This window comes from Thalassophryne amazonica, chromosome 9 (assembly GCF_902500255.1).
Source record: "Thalassophryne amazonica chromosome 9, fThaAma1.1, whole genome shotgun sequence".
Taxonomy (NCBI): Eukaryota; Metazoa; Chordata; class Actinopteri; order Batrachoidiformes; family Batrachoididae; genus Thalassophryne; species Thalassophryne amazonica.
The window spans coordinates 101,963,105-101,985,040 of record NC_047111.1 but is presented as its reverse complement, the minus strand read 5'-3'; the positions used below and the strand labels follow the sequence as shown (position 1 = coordinate 101,985,040).

General features: G+C 39.8%; 1 protein-coding gene across 4 annotated transcripts in view; it reads right to left on the bottom strand.

The window, feature by feature from the left end:
• The window catches only part of ntm (neurotrimin), a 568,623-nt gene that overhangs the window by 7,095 nt on the left and 539,592 nt on the right, over nt 1–21,936 (bottom strand). For 2 of the 4 annotated variants that reach the window (XM_034178866.1, XM_034178867.1), the window contains exons 4-7: nt 16,177–16,305; nt 10,290–10,410; nt 6,145–6,296; nt 4,033–4,068 (exon numbers count right to left, since the gene is read on the bottom strand). In XM_034178866.1, coding sequence (XP_034034757.1) covers nt 4,033–4,068; nt 6,145–6,296; nt 10,290–10,410; nt 16,177–16,305 — 438 coding nt within the window. The remainder of the gene's footprint in view (nt 1–4,032; nt 4,069–6,144; nt 6,297–10,289; nt 10,411–16,176; nt 16,306–21,936) is intronic. The other 2 variants (XM_034178869.1, XM_034178870.1) reach the window with 1 other exon arrangement.

Below are 21,936 nucleotides of genomic sequence, written 5' to 3'. Positions count from 1 at the left end.
ACTAAGTTATAAATCTGGTTATGTTATTATAGAAACAGAAGCAATGATGTAATATTTGACCATGATCTTCTTGCTGTGAGGCAACAGTGCTAACCACTAAGCCACTAGCTTACCCAAATTTAATTAAATTTATTTCATACTGTGCAAAATCACACAACAAAGCTGCCTCAAGGCACGTCACACGAGTAAGGACTGACCATACCAATCCCTAGAGCAAGCACACAGGTGACAGTGGTAAGGAAAAACTCCCTTTGTTGATGTTGAAGATGAAACCTCAAGCAGACCAGACTCAGAGGGGTGACCCACTGCTTAGGCCATTCTGTTACATGTTTTTTTTTACTTTTTTTAAACCAAGCTGAAGAAACAGGAAACAGAAAAAGCAGAACAGCATCAAAAACAATGTGCATTATTGAGATGAGCACACAATTATTGGCACCTGTCACTGGGTGTGCACGCTGTGTTTGATCTGTGAAATCTTGTTGATGATCCAAAGTTTATGATCGTACCTTGGTAGTAGGAAAATGTATAGATATGTAGAGTCCAACAAAGCTATGATTAAAAAAAAAAGTTATCCCTACTGACTCCTTTTGGCAAATCAACTAAAATGTTGCAACTGCAACTAACATTAGTATTGACAGCTGACACTATAGACCTGTGTGAGTGTCGTCTGACTTGTGCAGCACATATCCAGCAAAACTGTGGTATGAAATATGCCTAAATTCCATCCTGAATTCTGTATCTGTTGCTTTTTCTGCTTCAATTTTACTTTTTTGTGTTTTTTGGCCTACTTTAATTCATCTGCTCCATGATGTTGACACTGAAAAAATTTGTAACTCAAGAGTTGGAAATGCCACATTCTCACAATATATCATCTATAATATTGCACGGAAAGTGTTTCATGGTGTCTTGTCACTGTATTTTAACCCATGTGGATCAAAATCCTAAACTGTTTCTCAACCAGGCAAATTTTGCTCATATTAGAAATATAACATTGTGACTCCATTTAAATACTTTGGAACCATGTTACATTGATAATCCTTTTTTATGACTTATAAAAAACTGAAAGGGACTACACCTTTAAGTAACCATTCAAATATAAACTTCATCCGTGAAACAAGTGTTGTGATTGTTGTTCTTGCAGGTTTCAGGTGTCACACAACTATTCTGTCCATAAAATTCTGTGCATGAAACTACCACAAACTGCTTTAATGATGTAACAACTGAGACCGAGCGTTTTCATCATGCTGTTTGATGGTTTGTAAAAATGTGCGCCCAAGTGATCGTATTGTATGAGGATTGGGAACTTTTCACACAGTGATGACTAATTTTCCTTGGATTTCTATGAGTTCACCACATTTTCCTTTGGGGCATTTATCTAATTACCCTGCCACAGTGGATTATCTCTAATCCTGAATATGACTAATTACAATAATGACATTCCCTCATAGTCAGAATCAAAGCCATTAACATAAGTCTGTTGTGTTAATGGTGTTGGTTGTTTCTACAAGATGTTACAATCACCAGGAACAAGGAATGACAAGATGGGTGCGGGACCACCGTTTATCTGTGCACTATCATCACAGCGCCATATGTTCCACTGCCAGATCTAAAAGTGTACACTGGACTAACCTGGACCAGGACATCTACACATACGTCATAAATCAACACTATATGCAGAGTCATGAAAGAAATAAGAAACAACACATCCTGTACTCAGGCCACACTTTATACACATCGTAGCATAAAATATAACTTGGGTGCAACCAGTCACATCACCAGAAATGAGAGTGAAACATGATAAATACTTACATTGTAAACGAGCATGCAAAAATCAAAACGAGGCCACGTGTCACACAGAGAGGTGGTTAGGATTGCAAAAGAGAAAGATGAGATGTGGTTAGTGGCATTGATCATTTTCACGTGTGTTATGGTTTTCTCTGCCGTTAACCCTATACATAAGAAACAGCACTTGCTAGGCAAGCCATTTGGAATTTACTGTGACTAAGACTTCAAATAGTCCATGGGCCAAGCAGGTTTTTGGTACCACTTAAGGTGACAAAACGACACTTAGAATCCAGCCTCAGTGTACCGTGGCCTACACAAAACTGTATGATAACCATCACAGGGTGGTAGCTGGAGCCAGCTAGGGGTCAATGAAGAATTACACAGAGGTCAAATGTAAAAATGCTCCAATCATGTTAAAAAAAACTATACTACATTATTTGCCTGATCATAACGATTCAAAAAAGGTAGAGTTTGGACTATCCATGACTGAATGTTCTGGAGTTATGGGGTAAAAACAACACAAATGCTGACAAAAGTTAAAGTTGCTCCAATTACAGTAAAAAAATATGCAAATTATTGTTTGGGTTATTAGGGCTCTAAAAAGGAATAGTTTGTACCATCTGTCATGCTTAGTTATCATGTTACATGGTAACATACGAGGTCTGTTAGAAAAGTATTGGCCCTTTTTATTTTTTGCAAAAACCTGATGGATTTGAATCACGTGTGATGGATTTGAATCACGTGTGCTTGCATGAGCCAACCTTGAACCTTCGTGTACATGCGTGAACTTTTTCACACCTGTCGATTGCGTAATTTCCTGGCAAGCAGCCTTTGTGTGAGGACGTGTGTTGTGCTCTCGTCGGCTTTTCATTCCAAGGAAAAAGACAGAACGCCTGGAGCAGTGCCGCATCAAATTTTGCCAGAAACTGGGCGACAGCCAGGTGGAAACCATTCAGAAGATTCAGATGGCTTTCGGTGACGATCCTATGGGTATCACACAGATTAAGGAGCGGTACAACCGGTTTAAAGACGTCCGCACAACGGTGGAGAGCGAGCCACGCTCCGGTCGGCCATCAATATGCTGAAATGACCAGATCATTTCCAAAGTGAACGCGGTAGTGATGTGGGACCGTCGTGTGACTATCTGAGAAATTGCGGAAGAGGTGGACATCAGCACATTTTCGGTACATTCCACTGTGACAGAAGATTTGGCCATGAAAAGAGCGGCGGTGAAATTTGTGCCGAAGCTGACGGTGGAGCAAAAGCACCTCTGTGTTGAAGTCTCACAGGACATGCTGTGACATGTCCACCTCTTCCACAATTTCTTGGATAGTCACATGACTGAAAAGCCATCTGAATCTTCCGAATAGTTTCCACCTGACTGTCGCCCAGTTTCTGGCAAAATTTGATGTGGCGCTGCTCCAGTCATTCCGCTATTTTCCTTGCAATGAAAATCCGCCGAGAGCAGTGCACAAGACCTCACACAAAGGCTGCCAGAAAATGATGCAATCGACAGGCGTGAAAAAGTTCACGCATGCGCACGAAGGTTCAAGGTTTGCTCATGCAAGCACACGTGATTCATATCCATCAGGTTTTTGCAAAAAATAAAAAGGTCCGATACTTTTCTAACAGACCTCGTATATCACAAGTCATAGAATCCAATGGTCGTCAACCTTGTTTGACCTCTACTTTGAAGACCAAACATTCAACACAGTCAAAACTATTCCATTTATTAATCCTGTTAGCAAAACCAATAACTTGCATCATTCTTTACTGAAATTGGCGCAACTTTAACTTTTGACCTCTGTACAAAGTAAAACTGACCTTTGTCACCATTTTTGCTGTTTTTATCCCATAACTCCAGAACATTCAGTCATAGATATTCCAACCTATACCTTTTTGGAATCATTATGATCAGGCAAATAATGTGGTATAGCTTTCAACATGATTGTAGCATTTTACATTTTGACCTTTGTGTAATTCTTCATTGACCCCTACATACATTTTTATGGAGGCCATGGTACACTGAGGCTGGATTCTAAGTGCCGTTTCGTCACCTTACGTGGTACAGATTAGGTCAAAACTGATGACTGGCTCATAGACTAAAAGTTTTGTCTTGATAGTCATCAAAGAACTCAACATGCATAACATCCAGTTGTGAAAATGACCAGGTTTGTTACATGCCAGCATGCAGTTAATACTCAGGATCCACAGCAGCTGGGGATCATGCTTGTGCGGAATACTAACCTTGCAATAGCGTCGAGCTAGTAGGTTCAATTACCTCTACACCAGAGGAACAAATGGAACACCATATCAGTGGTAACACATGAAAAGCATGAAAGTTGCAATGTAAATGAACTTTTGCATCACAGCTGCACAGTTAGGGCCTACATTCATTCACTGAAGTACATATAGCAACAAATTGTGTTTTAAAGCTGCTACAGTAGTTAATGTTGATAGTAAAAGCCACCAAGTAATAAAGACCTAAGAGGACATAAAGGCTTTTAAAATGTGTTGCTTTGTGAGTTAAGGGGGTCATAATGTGCACAAATGTATAAAAAACCTTAGCAACTTTAAGGCTTGAAACAGTTCGAATGCTGATTCCTCTGCACTCACTAAAGATTTGGAAAACTATACATATTTAGAAAGCTTATTAAATGAGGACTCAAAAACAAGTTTGTTCTAAGGTGGTTATGGCTGCCATCTTGGATTTACAAAACTGCCAACTTTAAGAAAGTAACTTTGCACTTTCTTGGCTTCTGGTTATTGTGGGTCAACAAATAACAGCACCATTCTTGGTCATTAAAAATCCAAAATGGCAGCACACTGTTGTGCTGCCTAGATTTCTGGGTTCTTTAGTCTAATCACAACACACACACGTTATTATTCATCAGCTTCAATAATTTATAATTTGCATCTCTCGCTACTTGCCGTCCACATACTTATTAGTCACTTCAATCATGACCCTAGGTTAACCAGAAGTCCAGAAAATGAAATTAGTTTTCAAAAGTTTCCCTTTTTAGAAATCCAAGTTGGCTGCCATAACACTGAAACTAACAAAAAAAAATGACCTTTCAATGCCAAAATACTAGTATGATCACTGTCTTACTCTGAAAGGATACATTTCCTTGACACAATTAAAAGCAGAAAATATAAACATTTTCTAGAACCAAATAAAGGATGATTTGCACTTCCAGAGGCAGAATAGGACATTTGTTCATATGACAATACAATTGTTCATTATGACTGTAATTATAGCCTATTTTTCACCCATGCTGTGGTTTGCAAAAGTATTCAGCCCCTTGGTATTTCACGCATTTTAATTTGTTGATGGAATTTCAAATACAAAAGTAAATCACCCTTCTCACTATAAAAATGTCTAAAATTATCTTCCTTAGACTCAAACTGAAGTAATCTCTACAACTTGATATAAATTAATTAAACATGTAAAATCCAAGATGATTGGGGTTGCATAAGTAATCAGCCTCTTGGTATAATACCTGTAAATGATCAGTTTAATGGCCAGTTTTCTCTTCAGACACGTCGAGGGATGGATACATGAACATTTCCAAGTCACTGAATATGTCTTGAACTTTATTTCCATCAGTTATGAAGAAATACAAACAGTATGTCACTCTATGGTAAATCTGTGTGGAGTGGACAGTTTCTCAAAAACTGAGTGACTGTGCAAGAAGGAGAGAGTGAGGAAAGCCACCAAGACACCCAGACAACCCAGAAAAAAGTTACAGGCTTCTGTGGCTGTGATGGAGAAATTGTGCATAGTGCATATTTTGCATTTGTATCTCCAGTTATACAGCTTCATGATGAAGTGGTACAGAGGAGGGTTTTCTTCACCAAAACATTAAATCTAGGCTTGCATCTCCGATGTACCTTCGGGCAAATTGTAGCTGAATTTTCAGGTCTTATTTTAATAAAATCTAACTGGGATAAAAATGCAAAACATGCATGCAGTGATGTGGAAATGTTCATGTATCCATCCCCTGACTTGTCTGAAGAAAACTGACAATTAAATGATTATTTACAGGTATTATACCAAAGACGCTGATTACTTATGCAACCCATCATCTTGGATTTTATATTTTTAATTTTTTAAAATTAAATTAATTTTTAATTAATTTACCTGACGTTGTAGAGATTTACTTTCACTTTGAGACTAAGGATGATAATTTTAGAAATGTTTATATTGAGAGGCCTGATTTACTTTTTGTATTTGAAATGGCATCAACAAATTAAAATGCATGAAATACCAAGGGGCTGAATACTTTTGCAAGCCACTGTATAGTCAAGTACGTTGTTCCATTATGAAGTGTATTAAGTGTAACAGGTTGTTGTACTCACCATACAAAAGGAAACTTGTGTTTGAGCTTCCAAGTTTGTTGATGGCAACACAGGTGTAGTTACCATAATCTCCCTCAGAGACATTAAAAAATGTTAACTTGGACAGTGATCCAGTGTTCACAATCTCCACGCCATCAAAGCCATTGAAGATCCTAGAAGTAAAAGACAGAATGGGTTAATTTTAGTGTCTTAAAATGTTTTCATTTTGAAAAGTCAATTATCTTCAACTGGGCAGCACTGTGGATTAGTGGTTAGCACTGTTGCCTCACAGCGAGAAGGGCATGGGTTCGATTTCCACCTGTGGTCTTTCTGTGTGGAGTTTGCATGTTCTCCCCATGTTTGCGTGGGTTCTCTCTAGGTGCTCCAGCTTCCTCCCACATCCAGAGACGTGCGGGTTAGGTGGATTGGAAACTTTAAATTGTCCGTAGGTGTGCGTGTGGGTGTGAATGTGTTTGTTTGTCTATGTGTGGCCCTGCAACAGACTGGTGTCCTGTCCAGGGTGTACCCCACCTCACGCTCTATGACTGCTGGAATAGGCTCCAGCCCCCTGTCAGCCTTAACTGGAGTAAGCAGTTGATGAGTGAGTGAATTATCTTCAATTATGGAGAAACCACAGAGTAATAAAAATGAATGTGTGTGCACAAAACTACAGGTTTAAAATGAATAACCGATACGTTTCAATTCATAATTTGTGGTGTTGAATTAGTAATTGATGAGGGCACATTACTTTCCATGTCCTGCTTCTGACAGGGCGACCTTGAAGCTGCATCTTGTGGAAGATGTAAAGCACCGGCAGTGCATTTGGGCTGTTGATGTAATTTCAAGTAGAAATAATGATGGTGAAGTAGAAGATTGCTTTGATTTTAATCATGAATATATTATAAATTCCTGTCAGCATTGAACCCTAAATTAAAAGTGAAGCCGTCAGCGGCCTCTGTTGTGTTAGTCTCACAAAAACAGTCTCCCAAAATCGATGTGTTTGTGACACAGACACAAATGAACCACCAATTGAGAGGCTAAGAAGGCTGGAGACCAATTATGCCTCATTTTTAGTCAAGTCCCTGTTCATGCTGGAGCAAAGGTCACCAACCTTGCTCATTGAGATCGTCCTGTCCTGTGTGTTATCCAGTCTCGTGGCTCCACCACGCTAATTAACTTAGTGTCAATCAAGAGCTAGAAAACACCAGACTTGATTGAATCAGCTGTGGATGCAGCATGTAAGTGAGGACTGCATCCAAATATGCATCCTAGTGTTCTACATATAGGAGACAAAAAGCAGTAAAACACAAAATACTGAACACTCAGTAGGCATTTAGTCATAGTCAAACTATACTCAAATGATCTACTACCTCCACAGTGTGCTAACAGACTACACGATACTATCCCATGATGCAGCTGGAGCCTGGTAACTAAAGAAGATGAACGTCCGGAGAAAACTTGAAGATGATAATGGACTTAGGGGAAAATGGTACCGACATCCACGTGGATGTGGCACTGTACAATTACACACCAGGAACCATGTTAAAAAGACTGCTGTTGCACAACAGAACTTTTCATATCATACAAGGGTAAGTGTATATGCCTCATCTGCAAATGACTGGATAAAAGGACAGGTGGGATAGAGAGGGCATAGTACAACTGAATGTTGTCCCTAAGACTAAATACATACAATATACATAATACATACAACATACATGCTTTGATGACGGTGGCAAAATAGAGAACACTGGACAAATTGCTGGACATTATGTACGATGCCAGTCACCCTCTGCACACTGTTATCAGCAACCCTCTTTAGCCACAGACTGTTCCTTCCCAAGTCCAGAACCAACAGACTGAAAAACGTCTTTGTCCCTCAGGCCATCAGACTGTACAACTTCTCACTCGGGGGGAGGAGAAGTAACACGAAGACAGAGGACAGGAATGAGAATGAGAGGAACAGTAGTAGCTTTTGATACTCTGTGTGCTTCTTACCCTGTGTGCTGCTATACAATGCTGCTGGAACCTCACTTTCACTGAGGGAGTCTTCCCAAGGGATCAATAAAGTTCTATCTAATCTAACCTAGTAACAGTAGGATGGTGGGTTCCTAATGGATTTTAGCATTGTACTCAGTACTCGGATGCAGGAGGTGGCCTTCAGGAGCAGGGTTGGTGATCCCCATCTTATACTGCAAATGCTAACATTCAAAATAATTAAGCATGTTAAGTTAAGCAAACTCAGTTTTCATTTTAAACAAGTAAGTAGTACTTTGAGATTGGAAGACATGCTTTACTTTATGTATTCCATTTAAGCCAAATTAGAAAAATACATTGTTCATACTCAGTTTCCTTTGGGGTGTGCTTTCAGACATGCACAGATCTGCCTCATTTACTTCATGTGTTCCTGCCTGCACATGTCCATGGTGAGCCCATGTTTGGACTACCAGTGCTCTCTCCAACCTGTTTATCAGTCATTGTTGATAAACTGTCCGGAATTAGTTTGGTTTATAAATCAAAACCATAAGTCAAAACTGCTTTGCTTTTAATGTCTTCTGTGACACGTCAGTACTGTTCCATGTTGAAAGTAAATGACTCTTCCTTACAGCAGTGGGCAGGGCACTCAAAAACAGAAGCTCTGACTCGTTTGTGTTGGGTTTGTGATCGCCTTTGTTTTTACTCGGAAGCGTGGGGTGCTTAAACTCAAAACTGCCTTGTCAGTAGCTGACAGTGTACCGAAGTCAATACTAAAAGTCAGCGGTTAGCTGTAGCTTCGAGAAAATTAAGTTGACCTGAATATGATGAATAAGCAAAACTAAAGAGAATTAAGCTGTCACTTGAGTACTGGATGCTCACAGTAAATAAGTTACTGTAATCTCATTTATTTCAGTACTGCAAACTCAAAATAAACAAGTTACTATAATCTAGGTTTTTAAGTTTGAGTACTGCTAAATAAAAATGAACAAGTTACTATTACCCAATTATTTAAATTGAGTATTGCACACTCACAATAATTAATTTAGTCAAATCTGATACATTTAAACCAACATAAATTACTATTTTAACGCAGCAAGTTTGCATATGTTTTTTTTTGTAAAGTCAACTTATTATATTTTACACTGTTGCTGCACATTGCCACATCCTTGATGGCAACCACCCAGGCAGACAACCATTCCATCCTCCCTCTCAAAAGTGACCATCTACTGTATGTACTGCAACCAGATGACATACAGGCATCACTATGGGTTTCTCCAGCTGCCGCGGTCATGAACACTAAGGCACCTACATGCTGGTTCATGCCCAGAAAAATGCGCCACGTGAACAAAAAGTCATAGCTAATGCTCGCTCACAATGCAAGTGATCACCCTCATCTTTGTTTGAGGTTTAGCTGTGGACTTTGACAATGATAAAACTGTAAATGGACTGCATTTCTGCAGTGCAGACACACACACACACACTCTGATGTCAGGGTGCTGCAGTGCAAAGCATTCAACTGCACAATCTGAGCAACTTGGGGATTCAGGATCTTACACAAATGCTCAAGGACACCTTAGTTCTGTTAATGAAAGTGAGACAATCGGTGTTCTTTTGCCTTCCCCACGCACATTTTCCTCTCCGGTTGAGGGATTGAACTTTGGACCCTGAGGTGTTAAGGCCACTTTGCTAACCCTCGAGAGACAGAAGGGATACGTATCACTACATAGAGATGTTTTCAACAGAATAATCACTGCAGGTTTTTGCTCCTTTCCTCCCAGAGCCCAGCCAATTATCAAAGGTTCAGAGATGTCAAAACGATAACACAGCAGAGTGCATAACTCCCAAAAAACCTATAATTGCTGTGTCTCATTCCAAAGTAAAAATAAAGCATTAAATGCAGCAATTCATAGCAGCAGGTTACTAGATATAAACTCAAGAAAGAGAGGAATGAAGTGAAGGAATGAAGATGTTAACGAATGCTTTTAATGTTTGTCCAGTAAACACTCAAGAACACTAATTAAACACATCCTGCTCACAAATGACTGATTTTTTCGTCATGACACCTACCAGGTTCTGTAAATACCTATACGCTAGATAATGAAAGACATGGAAATAATGAGCAAAAAGATGCAAATCTTGATCATAAAGATGCAAAGTTCCTGATTTTACATTGCAAATGTCAAAGCTATTACCTTCTGTTGTCTTTATACCACTCAAAATCTGCCTCGGGCACTGCATCAGCCTCACACTCCAGCACTCCTCTTTGGCCCAGAGTCACTCCAACATCTCTGCCCTCTGACACAGCTGGAGCATCTACAACCAAAAGGAAAAACAGAAGCAATTAGAGCACCGGCTCTGAGGCAGCACAAGTCAAGGACACCAGGAGAGAGGTCACATGGTTTCTAAGATGGTTTATTACCTCTGCTAACAAAGTTATGTTTTCGCCCGTTTGTCTGCTTGTCTGTTTGTTTGTGAACAGCCTGAAGCCCACAGTTTTTCATATATTGTAATGACATTTTTACTGAAGATTCATATCCTGATAGGCAAGAACTGGTTAAATTTTCATGGTCATAGGTCAAAGGGCAAAGTCAGGAAAAATCTTGTAAAATTGGAAAAATCTTTGACATTGAATGAATTTTCAAAAATACATAACTGTAAAAAAAAATCAATTTGTTTCATATTTGAAAGCATTATGTAGGATGGTATCCTTTATCAACGGACAGTTTGATCTCGATCTGATCCAGATTACAAATTTTGTGCCATTTAAATTTAACACTGAAAACCCCTTTTAATGTATATTTTACGATATCTTTAAATAATGTGCCCCAGTCACTCTCATATTTGAAAGTGAGGTGCAGACTGGCGCTCACTATCGCCTGATAAAATTTGATCCGGTTCTGATCCAGATTGTGGATTTTGTGGACATTTGAATTTAATATTGAATAGCCCATTTAGTCTACATTTTGCATTCTATCTCAGTCAAAAGAGCCTCAATGACTCTCATTTGTGACAATGAGGTGCAAACTGGCAATAAATAGAGACTAAGTTTGATACGCACCTGCTCCGTACTGCAGATTTAATGGATATTTGATTTTAGAATTGAAAAGCACTTTTGATCTATATTTTATATTATATTTTAGCTTAGGAAAAGCCAATTCTAACAGGACTTTGATCTTGAAAATTTTTTCCAAGGTAAAAATTTGTGGAATTGGAAAGTAGTGTTGGCAGAATTTTGCACTCTATTATTATTATTATTATTATTGTTGTTGTTGTTGTTATTTCCTCATAATTGGTATAAATTAAGACCAAGACATAATGAGTGACTTGGAAATGTTTGTGTATCAATTCCCTGAAACTGGCTGAAAAAGTATAATGATTTACTGTAAATTCATCAAAACGTGCCAATAATTGTGTCCAGCATACAGTTTTGGAATTTTTGAATTCACTTCATGAAAGCATTTTGTTTTGTTCTTTTGCTAAATAACTTTGGACATTCTAAATATTTGTATTAAAAAATGTTTTGTTTGCATTTATTTCTGACCATATATTAAAATGTGTACATAAAACATAGGGGTACCAGATTGGGTTGGTATCTTATATTATATATTTTTGTTGAAGTCCCATCAAACTAAATATGTGAGATACATTAAATAAATTTATATTTTTAAAAAGACCAATTACTACACACATTTATGTTACAGCCTTATTCCAAAATTGATGAAATTCATTTTTTTCCTCAATTCTACACATAGTACCCCATAATGACAATGTGAAACAAGTTTTTTTTTTTTTTTAGATTTTGCACATTTATTAAAAAATAAAAACTAAGATATCACATGTACATAAGGGCCCCTTCACACAAAACGGACCCCATCACACGAATTTGGTCAAATTGCGCAGTAAGTGCACATGAAGCAAGAATCGTATGCAAACTGTGTAATTTTGTACCTTGTACACCTGTTGCTACAACTATTTGCGCACACCAGCGGCTGAAAGACAGAGTGTGCGCTGTGCGAACTCATCAAACCCTGTTGTGGCAGGTGTCGGCCAAATTCCAACTGACACGCACGAATATCTAACACCGCTCGTTTGGCACTTTAAAAATGTGTGGCCATTTGCACTCTTGGCATGACAACAGACTGCAGACAATCACTGTCGTACTCGCAATGAAATTTGTCTAAGTTCCCCACGAGTGTGGCTTTGCAAACACACACAAACACGTGGATGTGTGCGCTCCACTCACAGGAAGTGTGGCTGCTGACAGATGCAGTTGTGAGGATCTGTGGATCTGGACATCCTAGCTGGACAACACCTACTGTGTTTGGACAGACATGGACTAACAACTGTCCACTGTGACACACGTATGTCTGATTGCTGCACTTATGTGGACATAAATAAAAACATATATCGCCATGGCAACAAGTTGCAATGAGCGAGCGTGTGCATGGAACGGACACTGACAGCCTGCCAGGTTGAAACGGACCATCAGGCCAGAACACACAGTGGGCGATCTGACCGTCACGTCACCCATGTGAGCTCTGTTCCACATGACATGGTGTCAGCGCTGCGGTGTGCCATCCACAAGATATGCGTGTCGGGCAGAACATGCATAGAGTGACTGGATGCACTGGACCAGTAGATGTGGACATGATCAGAGCACTCTGTTTCACATTCATGTCATTTCATGACTGTATGTCATTGACCATGTGTCATCTACAGAGGAACAGAATGGATCATATTTGTATTGCCCGCTTGATAAATGCGGTGCTTTTATATGGTGTGTGATTTTAATTATTATTGTTATTATTATTGGGCAGCACGGTGGCTTAGTGGTTAGCACTGTTGCCTCACAGCGAGAAGGTCATGGGTTCAATTCCCGTGGCCTTTCTGTGTGGAGTTTGCATGTTCTCCCCGTGTTTGCGTGGGTTTCCTCCGGGTGCTCCGGTTTCCTCCCACATCCAAAGACATGCGGGTTAGGTGGATTGGAATCTTTAAAATTGTCCTTAGGTGTGCATGTGGGTGTGTCTGTTTGTTTATTTGTGGCCCTGTAACAGACTGGCGTCCTGTCCTGGGTGTACCTCGCCTCACGCCCTATGACTGCTGGGATAGGCTCCAGCCCCCCGCGACCCTTAATTGGACTAAGCGGTAGAAGATGGATGGATGGATGTTATTATTATTATTTTTTGCAATACTTCCATGTCCTTCTTGATATGAGGCAGGTTCCCGAAGCTTTCAAAGGACAGCTCCGTAGCTCTGTGGTAAAGTTTCTGACTGGCAATCAGAGCTTTTGGAAGGTGCGGGTTCGAGTCCCGTGGGTGGGATGTTTTTTTCCTTTTTTAATGTTGTCCACATAAGCAGCGCAATGTGCTTCCACAGATAGAAGCTGGTTATTTTTTATTTATTCCACATAAGCTGCGCAATGTAGTGCACCTTGCACTGTGTTCCTGCTTGAAAGAGACCGTCACATGCATGAACTTTCATTCGTGCACACCTGGCCATTGGCACAATGTTTTATGGTGCACTAATTCGAACTGTTTTGCGCTGTTTCGCCATAGTCAACCAAACTTCATGCTATGTGTGAAGGGGTCTAAGTAATCAGAGCCTTTGCCATGATTCTCAGAAATGAGCTCAGGTACATCCTTTTTCCATTGATTATCCTTGAGATCTCAATGATACTTTGTTTATGTTGTCATTATGGGGTGTGGTGAGTAGAACTTTGAGGGATTAATTTACTTCATTTTGGAATAAGGCTGTAACATAACAAAATGTGGAAAAAGTGAAGTGCTGTGAATACTTTCCAGATGCACTATATTTTTCTGGAATATACATCACACCAGAGTATCAGTCACATCTGTCAATGAATGCCTCTTGAAGAAAAAAAAAAAAATCTAAATCGCACTGGACAGTAAACTGCAGGACTTCCAAAACTAGTAAAAAACAAACAAACAAACAAACAAACAAAAACACCAAATTATACTTGGAAAAACACAGTAAAATTGGTTTAGGACAGTGGTGTCCAAAGTATTCCAGAAAGTTTTCCTTACAGCCACTGACTCCATCAGGTGATTTCACTGATGAACTCATCCTGCCTGCTCAAAGTGATGTTAATCAGTGAAATCTCCTGCTGGAGTCAGTGGCTACAAAGAAAACCTGCATCCTCTTGGCCCTTTCTGGAATCACTTTGGACACCACTGGTTTAGGAGGACCTGTGCTTACAAAGTAAAGGTGACAGAGTGTGATACATTAAACAAATTCAAAATTCCAATAATCTCCCCTTGAAGATGTGGGAAAGAAATTACTTTCATTGATGCAAATCTCCATACTGTGTGCTACTGCTGTGTGACGTTTTGGTGAAAACCATAAAGTTGTTCTGGAGGTGTTAGACCAAACAGCTCAATGACATGTGATGCCTTAATTAAAGCCAAAATTCCAGTTATGTCCCCTTGAAGATGTGGGAATAGAATAATTTTCCTTGATGCAAGTCTTCATACTTTGTACTACCATTGTGTGATGTTTTGTTGAAATCCATAAAGTGGTTTTGGAGGTGTTACACTTAAAGGGCCTTTCACAACATACGCAAAGCATGTGTCAGTTTCTGCCTTCATTTGCGTTTTCACAAGTGACAACTGGATGGGCAAAATACATAATGCGCATGGGCGCAGTAATTTCTACGTCACTCTGCTTGCACTCTGAAGGCTGAACAAGTCTCACAGTCGCCATGTTTGTGAAGACTTGTGTGTTCCTCCAACTGTCAGACAGTCTGACAGTTAAAACACAAGATTAACAGTAAAAGAAAGAAAAAAAAGAAATCACCCTGCTGGGAGGAGCTTCTTTCAGTGACTGTCCATCAGTGAGGCCTGGCAGAGCTGAAGCACCAGGCCTGATCAACAGACACACTGGAGATATAAACAGACCAACCTTGAGCAATGGGGCTTCTGCAGATTTGGCTGAGGTGTGAAAGTAATCTGAAAATAAAAAGTGACTTGAGTGCACCACTGAATTCTGAACCTTTAAGCCCTCTTTACACAGGGAGGGTCTGTCCACCGGTCCTTGTGCGGTCATGAAGTCACTTAGCTCTTCCCAGGACCTTACAAAGTCCTCTTGGTGTCCTCTGACACACTGTCATGATCGCAGTGGTTTCCATGAAGTATGAAGCTACGCCTGATTTCTGCAGAACTGCTGCCAAGCCTGGAAGATGCACAAATATCACACAGGCCATGCAAAAACACCTCATAGACCACCCCATAACCACCACTGGGAGACAGCCGCGCAATGACCGCGGCGTTTTTGCCACGGCAACAGCAGATTGTCTACTTACACATGATCAGAGTGAAATAAGCTTGGACATGAACTCAGAAAAAAAGAGCGATATCAATTCAATATCACAGCCAAGAGGCAATGCTCAGGGCTGTGTGCCGTGATTTTTACGAATAAAGTTCATTTTATAAAGTGCTGTTATAAAGTGCAAACTGAGTCCTTTGTCAGCTGATGTCAACAGAGTTCTTCAGAAATGTTTGTGTGTGTTCAATGTCCAAGGTACAACACTATTTTAACCAAGAAATCATCTCATCTGAAGCAAGAACACTGAACAAGTTATGTTTTTTTTTTTTTTTTTTTTTTTTTTTGTGAGACACACATTTCTGCACTCTGTTGTCTTCCATTTTTGGGTTGGATGCCTCATTTTTATTGGACACATGAAGATACGTTACAGCGGTGAAAGTTACATTGAGTTGAACTTTGATCACGTGATGTTGACGTCAAGTGGCGGTGTGCGCTCACAGTTGAGCATCGCACAGGATCAGTTTTGTGATCCGTCATTTGTGTGAACCTTCTCATAGAAAATAATGGGCTTTAGAGAGATGCGCGGTGTGCTTGCACAAGGTGTGAAAGGCCTATAACAGGTCAATGTCATGTGATGCCTTAATTAAACCAAACTACCAATCATCTCCTCTTGAAGATGCTGGACTGGGATTATTTTCCTTCATGCACATCTTCACATGGTGTGTCTTTCTGGTGTTAAGCAGAGTAAACTGTCACCTGTAACACTGTAAAAAAAAATAGCTAAAAAACTGGACTCACAGTTGACGGTGATGTCTACGGTCTGGACGTCTGTGTCGATATCATTGACAGCCGTGCACTCGTACGTGCCCGCTCTCTGCCTGGAGATAGATGGGATTTCCAGGTACTCATCCTCTGACGCCAAGTCCCCTGTGAAAAGAAAACACACAAAGTGGTGAGTGGTTGTTTGGTGTTAATGTGACAGGCCAGCGGATGAGGCCTCTGTTGTCATTTTCAGACTGTGTGACCCTGAGGGACCTGTGGGAAAGTGAGTTTTAGTACAAAGAGGAAAGTGTTCATTACGACCGTGTCATAGAAACTGGGATGTTTACTGCACACTATAATTCAGTAGCAGTGGTGGCCAAATGCTTAGTGTACCTGGTTTCAATGTGGAAGGTTCCTGGTTCAACTCCCCTCCGCCACATTTCTCCATATAATGTGGTGTTGTGACAGGAAGGGCATCCGATGTAAAACCTGTGCCAATTCAACATGCAGATTCACCTTGGATTTGCTGTGGCGACCCCGAGTGCAAAGAAGGGAACAGCTGAAGGGACTTACTTTTACTGCAAACTATAATTCACCCACACATTTGAATTAACTTCACGAACTGTGCTGTAGGGCAACAGATTAATACCCAAGTGGTTTTCATAGAATTTTTTTAATGGTCTAACCAGATAAGGAAGCATTTTCTGTCACTACATGTTCAGATTTTTATTACAGAAATAAACAAACATGCATGGAAATTATTAGCACAAACCAGCAATAGAATAATATATCTGCCTCAACTGTCTTCACTAAAATCCAGTTAAACGGCTAAAGTTGTTTGCAGTTAATTGCTTATGTTACCCTCTTGCATGTTAAGGTGCTGAGCTACATCATCATTTACAGAAAAAAGTGTATCCAGCAACATTTTAATAAAACATATTAACACTGTGGGATGATGCTCACCACAAGAATGTACAGTGTGCTTTTTCTGCTGCTAACTCTTGTACCACCATGTACACTACAACCCCAAGAGAACAGTTTCTATTTAACCACATCAAACAACAAGCAAACCACCGTTCACTCTATTGCTATGCACATCCATGGTATGGAACAGCCAGTGTTGGGGAGTAGAAAAGCCCTCAACAAATTTGCTCTTCTCAACTAAGCACCAAGGGGACAGTATGGTCCAAGTCTGTCGTGGTACTGCTTTACCATGCGCCCCCACCTAGACATGCATATCCAGTACACAATCTTCATCAGCTGGGCAATCACCTGACCTGAGACCTGCCTCCAGCTTGGGGAAGATTGTAATGGTTGAGTTTACTGCCTTACAGTTACAGCAGCCATGCTACAGACTGCTCCTCAGCTCTTGTGTGGACTGTTCAGGCATGTCACTCTGCTAGACATTAATCATAACCATGATGTATGAGTGAAACAGGGGAGCCTTTCAATTTCACAAATATGTTTTCTGCAGCGATTTCTTGATCACTAGAGGGCTGTCAAAACATGTAAACAGCATCTCCTCCACATTCCTCCTAACCTCAAGAGGGCACTACAGTTGTGGTGTAACAGTCCTACTGACATCAGGGTACTCACATCATTTGAGTGGTCTGTAAGGCAAAGCTCGATCTCTTGCCTTTCCTGGTTTGCAATATGCTGATCCAGCTGAACGATGGGTTGCTCGAGCTCCACAATCACTTTGTTCATCTTGTCAATGACATAATAAAATCCCACTTCTGACACCAAGGGGGGATTCTAGCTACAATAACAGAAAAGGCATACACAGATTGCCTTTTTATGCTGGTAACCTTTGTGCCACACAACCTTGAGAGAATGGCTTTTATTCAACCACATTAAACAACAGGCTGTATGCTGTCACCACAAAAATAGCACAAAATGTTAACAAATAATGCAACATATGACAACTATTTAGAATAAATGAGGCTGCTATCATTTGCTGGAAATGTCATGTACTGTCGTTTTATCCACTTAACTGAGCATAAAATCTCAAACTAGTAGCAATTTATACTCAGTTGTAAGACAAAATTAGAGAGTATAACAATCTTCAGTGCAAACAATTCTTAATTGATTTCCTAATATGCTAGCGTTGCATACTAAGGTGAATTTCTGCAGTGTATATGATCCTATAAGTAAAGTATTTGCACATACTGTGAACTGTATTGTGGCAGTGCAATTTTAACTGATATCTTATAATACGTTTATACAAATGTATAGTGAATGCCATCATTTGCATGAACAAATTCCTCTGTAATTTCTTCTTCCAAGTGTGTGACCACCCACTTATGCAATATTAGTTCCTCAAGAATCTTTTAAAAATTAAAAACACAAAGGCAAATACACATTGGATCAATGCACATGCAATATTCACCAACAGATGAAGGCATGCAATTATACTCTGAATAGTTTTCATGGTGTTAAAACAAAGAGGGCTCAGGATGTCTATGGAAAATGTTTAAAGTAATGTGGTGGTCAGGGGAGGGTTTGACTCTGATGCAGGAACGGGCATGCAAGGACTCCTGGGAGAACTGCACATACATCACTTCTGTTGGCTCAAAAAGTAGCAGATTTGCTTGTCAGAGTTCACTAATGTTGAACCTGATGTGATATTTATGCACCGATTACTCAGTGGCATTCTAATTTACCAGTTCAGTCCAAAATCCACAAATGTTCTGCAGTAATGGCAGCACCAAACCAGCCAGATCCTATTAATCTTTGTGCCAGCTTGACCTTGTTTGACAGACTAAATTCACACAGTTACATGTGTCACAACTTACAAGGGTAAATCTCAGGATGTGCCCAATACCTCTTTCTCTGATGTGTCTCTGTTCCTTCAACACTTGCAAAGACTGGTTCTGAGTGTGCTGACATTTTCTGGGGTTGTTACGACTCTCGGTGATAAGTGTGTTGTTCAGGCCCTGCTCATTGTCACTTGTCTGTCACAACTTTAATATTTTGCTCTTTTTGTGTCACTTAAGCCTCCAAGCATACCGGTGCTACATTTAAGATAGAAGTGTATGAATGGGAAAATGCCAACCCTGGTGCTTTTTCCTTGAATCAGTTTGACACGCTTGACAGAAACACTTAAAACAGCACTCAACATAAGGAACAAAGGACATAATTGACTCCAAGCCTCCTCCCAAGATGTTGGGAGGTGACAGTAATAAATTGCACATGGATTCACTCTGCTGGATTTCTGCATATTACCAAATTGCACCTGGGAAAGCTGTTATGTAGAAAAGCTCCCAAACAATGTGGTGATCATCTGACAGGGAGTATCAGGAGAACAGGCCCCAGTCTATGTCTGAGCCGCTCCTTCCTTTTCTACTTGGCTTTATATCACAAAAGAGGCTACGTATGGCTGCCAGTGGGACCGTGTTGTCAGTTAAATCCACGCTGAAATTCTCTGAGATGATTTAATCAAGACAAACACGTCACACGACACACATTCTGTGTTCATATCAAGCATTAGTTTCTGTTAGCAGTAGGATCAGTGACAAGTTGACATGTGGAGTAAGTGCTCCCCGAATAAACACATAATTAGCAAAAAGAAAATGAATGTTAATATTTAAAAAGATACGTACAACAGGAGGTGAAAGACTCCATGTATGCCTGAAATTAACAGTGATGTAGTTTGATATTGTGCCCTTTCTATCAGCATTCTAACTGCTGTAGAAACCTTTTTTAGAACAAATCTGAAAATCTCCAAAATAACAGACCGCTTTGAAAAATGGTTAAAACGTTTGTCAGCAGCTTCTGGGAAACTCACTGAACAATTTTGTTCAAGGCTACTTTCAGATATCACTTGACTAACGTTACACTTACAAGAGAGGTCAATGACCTCCTGCAGCTCAATCTTGCTACAGCATCTGACACTCAGTAAGACTATTTTGTTATATTGTTGTTTTCCAGATCACGAGGTCAATTTCATCAAGGTTGCTATCATGCCTGTCTAATTAATCACACCATGTTTTTTAGCAATGCCACTGATTCTTCTACTTTAACCTATGGTATACCACATGGATCTCTCCTGGGACTCCTACTGTTCACCCTTCATAATGAACCTCATAGACAAAAGGTGCAATTACAGAATAAATTTAATCATTATGTTGATGATACCCAACTTTATAAACATATATACAGAAAACTGGAAGCCAACCAATTGTAGCAAGAAATGGGATGTTACTTCATTTGCTGATTGGCCCTGCATGGTATCAATGTCTATTCACCCACGCAATGATTAAGTTATTTGGAGTTAAACTGTTATAAATCTTTGTATAACTTGACATCAGATCATGTCTACTCCGACACTGTCTGATGCCAAGAATGTATTGTACCTTTGACATGTCTAAATTAGAATTTTGCCATAGTATATATTCTAGAATATCTTATAACATTAAAAAGCTTCCGATGGTTTAAAATAAAACTGCTAGGACCATCTAGAGCCATAGTTCTCAAACTGTGTTACATGTACCACCAGTGGTACATGCACTACCTCTGGTAGTATACCAAGTCACAGAGATGATTTTAAAACAATAAAAATATATAGTCTACCCCCACCACCCCAAAACACACACACCAGAAGTCATTAACCACAAAGTTTTTAAGCACTGAAATTATATTTAAAACTAGGTTTTGATCAAAAAAGATACAAAAATATATGTTCGTTTTTAAGCGACACGCACAACGCATCTGTGAACCACTTCGGCTCCCTTTCAAACCAGTGGTGAAATTTGTATATGAGTACAGACAGCGGACAGTGAACTTTAAAGTATTTTCAGCATTTAAAGGCATTACGAGATGAATAACAATAACCAGAGGTGGGAGTAAGTCACCATCAAGTCACTCTCAAGTCAGCAAGTCCCAAATCAAGTCTCAAGTCATGATGACCACCAAGTGTTTGACAGCTGACTTGAGAATTGAAGATAGATGACTTGAGAATGACTTGACAGTGACTTACTCCCACCTCTGACAATGACTGGTGTGGATTGTGTTATATATGACTGTACTAATAACACCTATGAGCTAAAATGCATGATTGTCAGAAAAAAAAAATGAGACAAAATGTGGACTAAACATGTTTTGATTCCTTTCCTACCAAGAAGATGCAGGCGGACATAAAACATGGATAAAAAGATGCAAGTTTTTTTTGCAGATTTTGCTTGTCAGTATTTCTACAACTGAATTATTCTGTTGTTATTATGCAGGCTAGAGCGTGGATACCTGAACAGGCCCCAGTGGGACATGATGGGTTGGACTGGGTTTGGATAAATAGCTTGACATAATAATCGGGTTCGGATCCAGTCACATCAACACAAAGACACTGGGAGGCTCCACAAAAAGGGTCACTGCATGTGCCGTACATGTATGTAGATCTTTACTGAACAAACTTGTTTTTATGGTGTAATTAAGTCAGTTGCCTTATTTCAAATGCTGAATCAATACAGCTAAACAGAGCAGTTGATTCATAATGAAGAATTTAAAGGCTTCAACACTTAAATGAAGCCGATGTGACACTGAATCTCTCCTGTAAGCGAAATTAAGCAATGCTTCATAGGAGTCGGACTCAGCTGATACACACTTCAGATACCAATCAGTCTCTGCTTTAACAGACAAACATGGTAGAGAGCAATTATAAATTGACAGAAATATCCCACATGCATGTGGACCTGTTATATTACATGTAAAAGAGACATCACTGTCAATACATTTAGGTGTGCGCCTGTTTGATGGAGGTTGGCAGCTCATTCACTTGTGCATTACCGCCACAGCTGGATG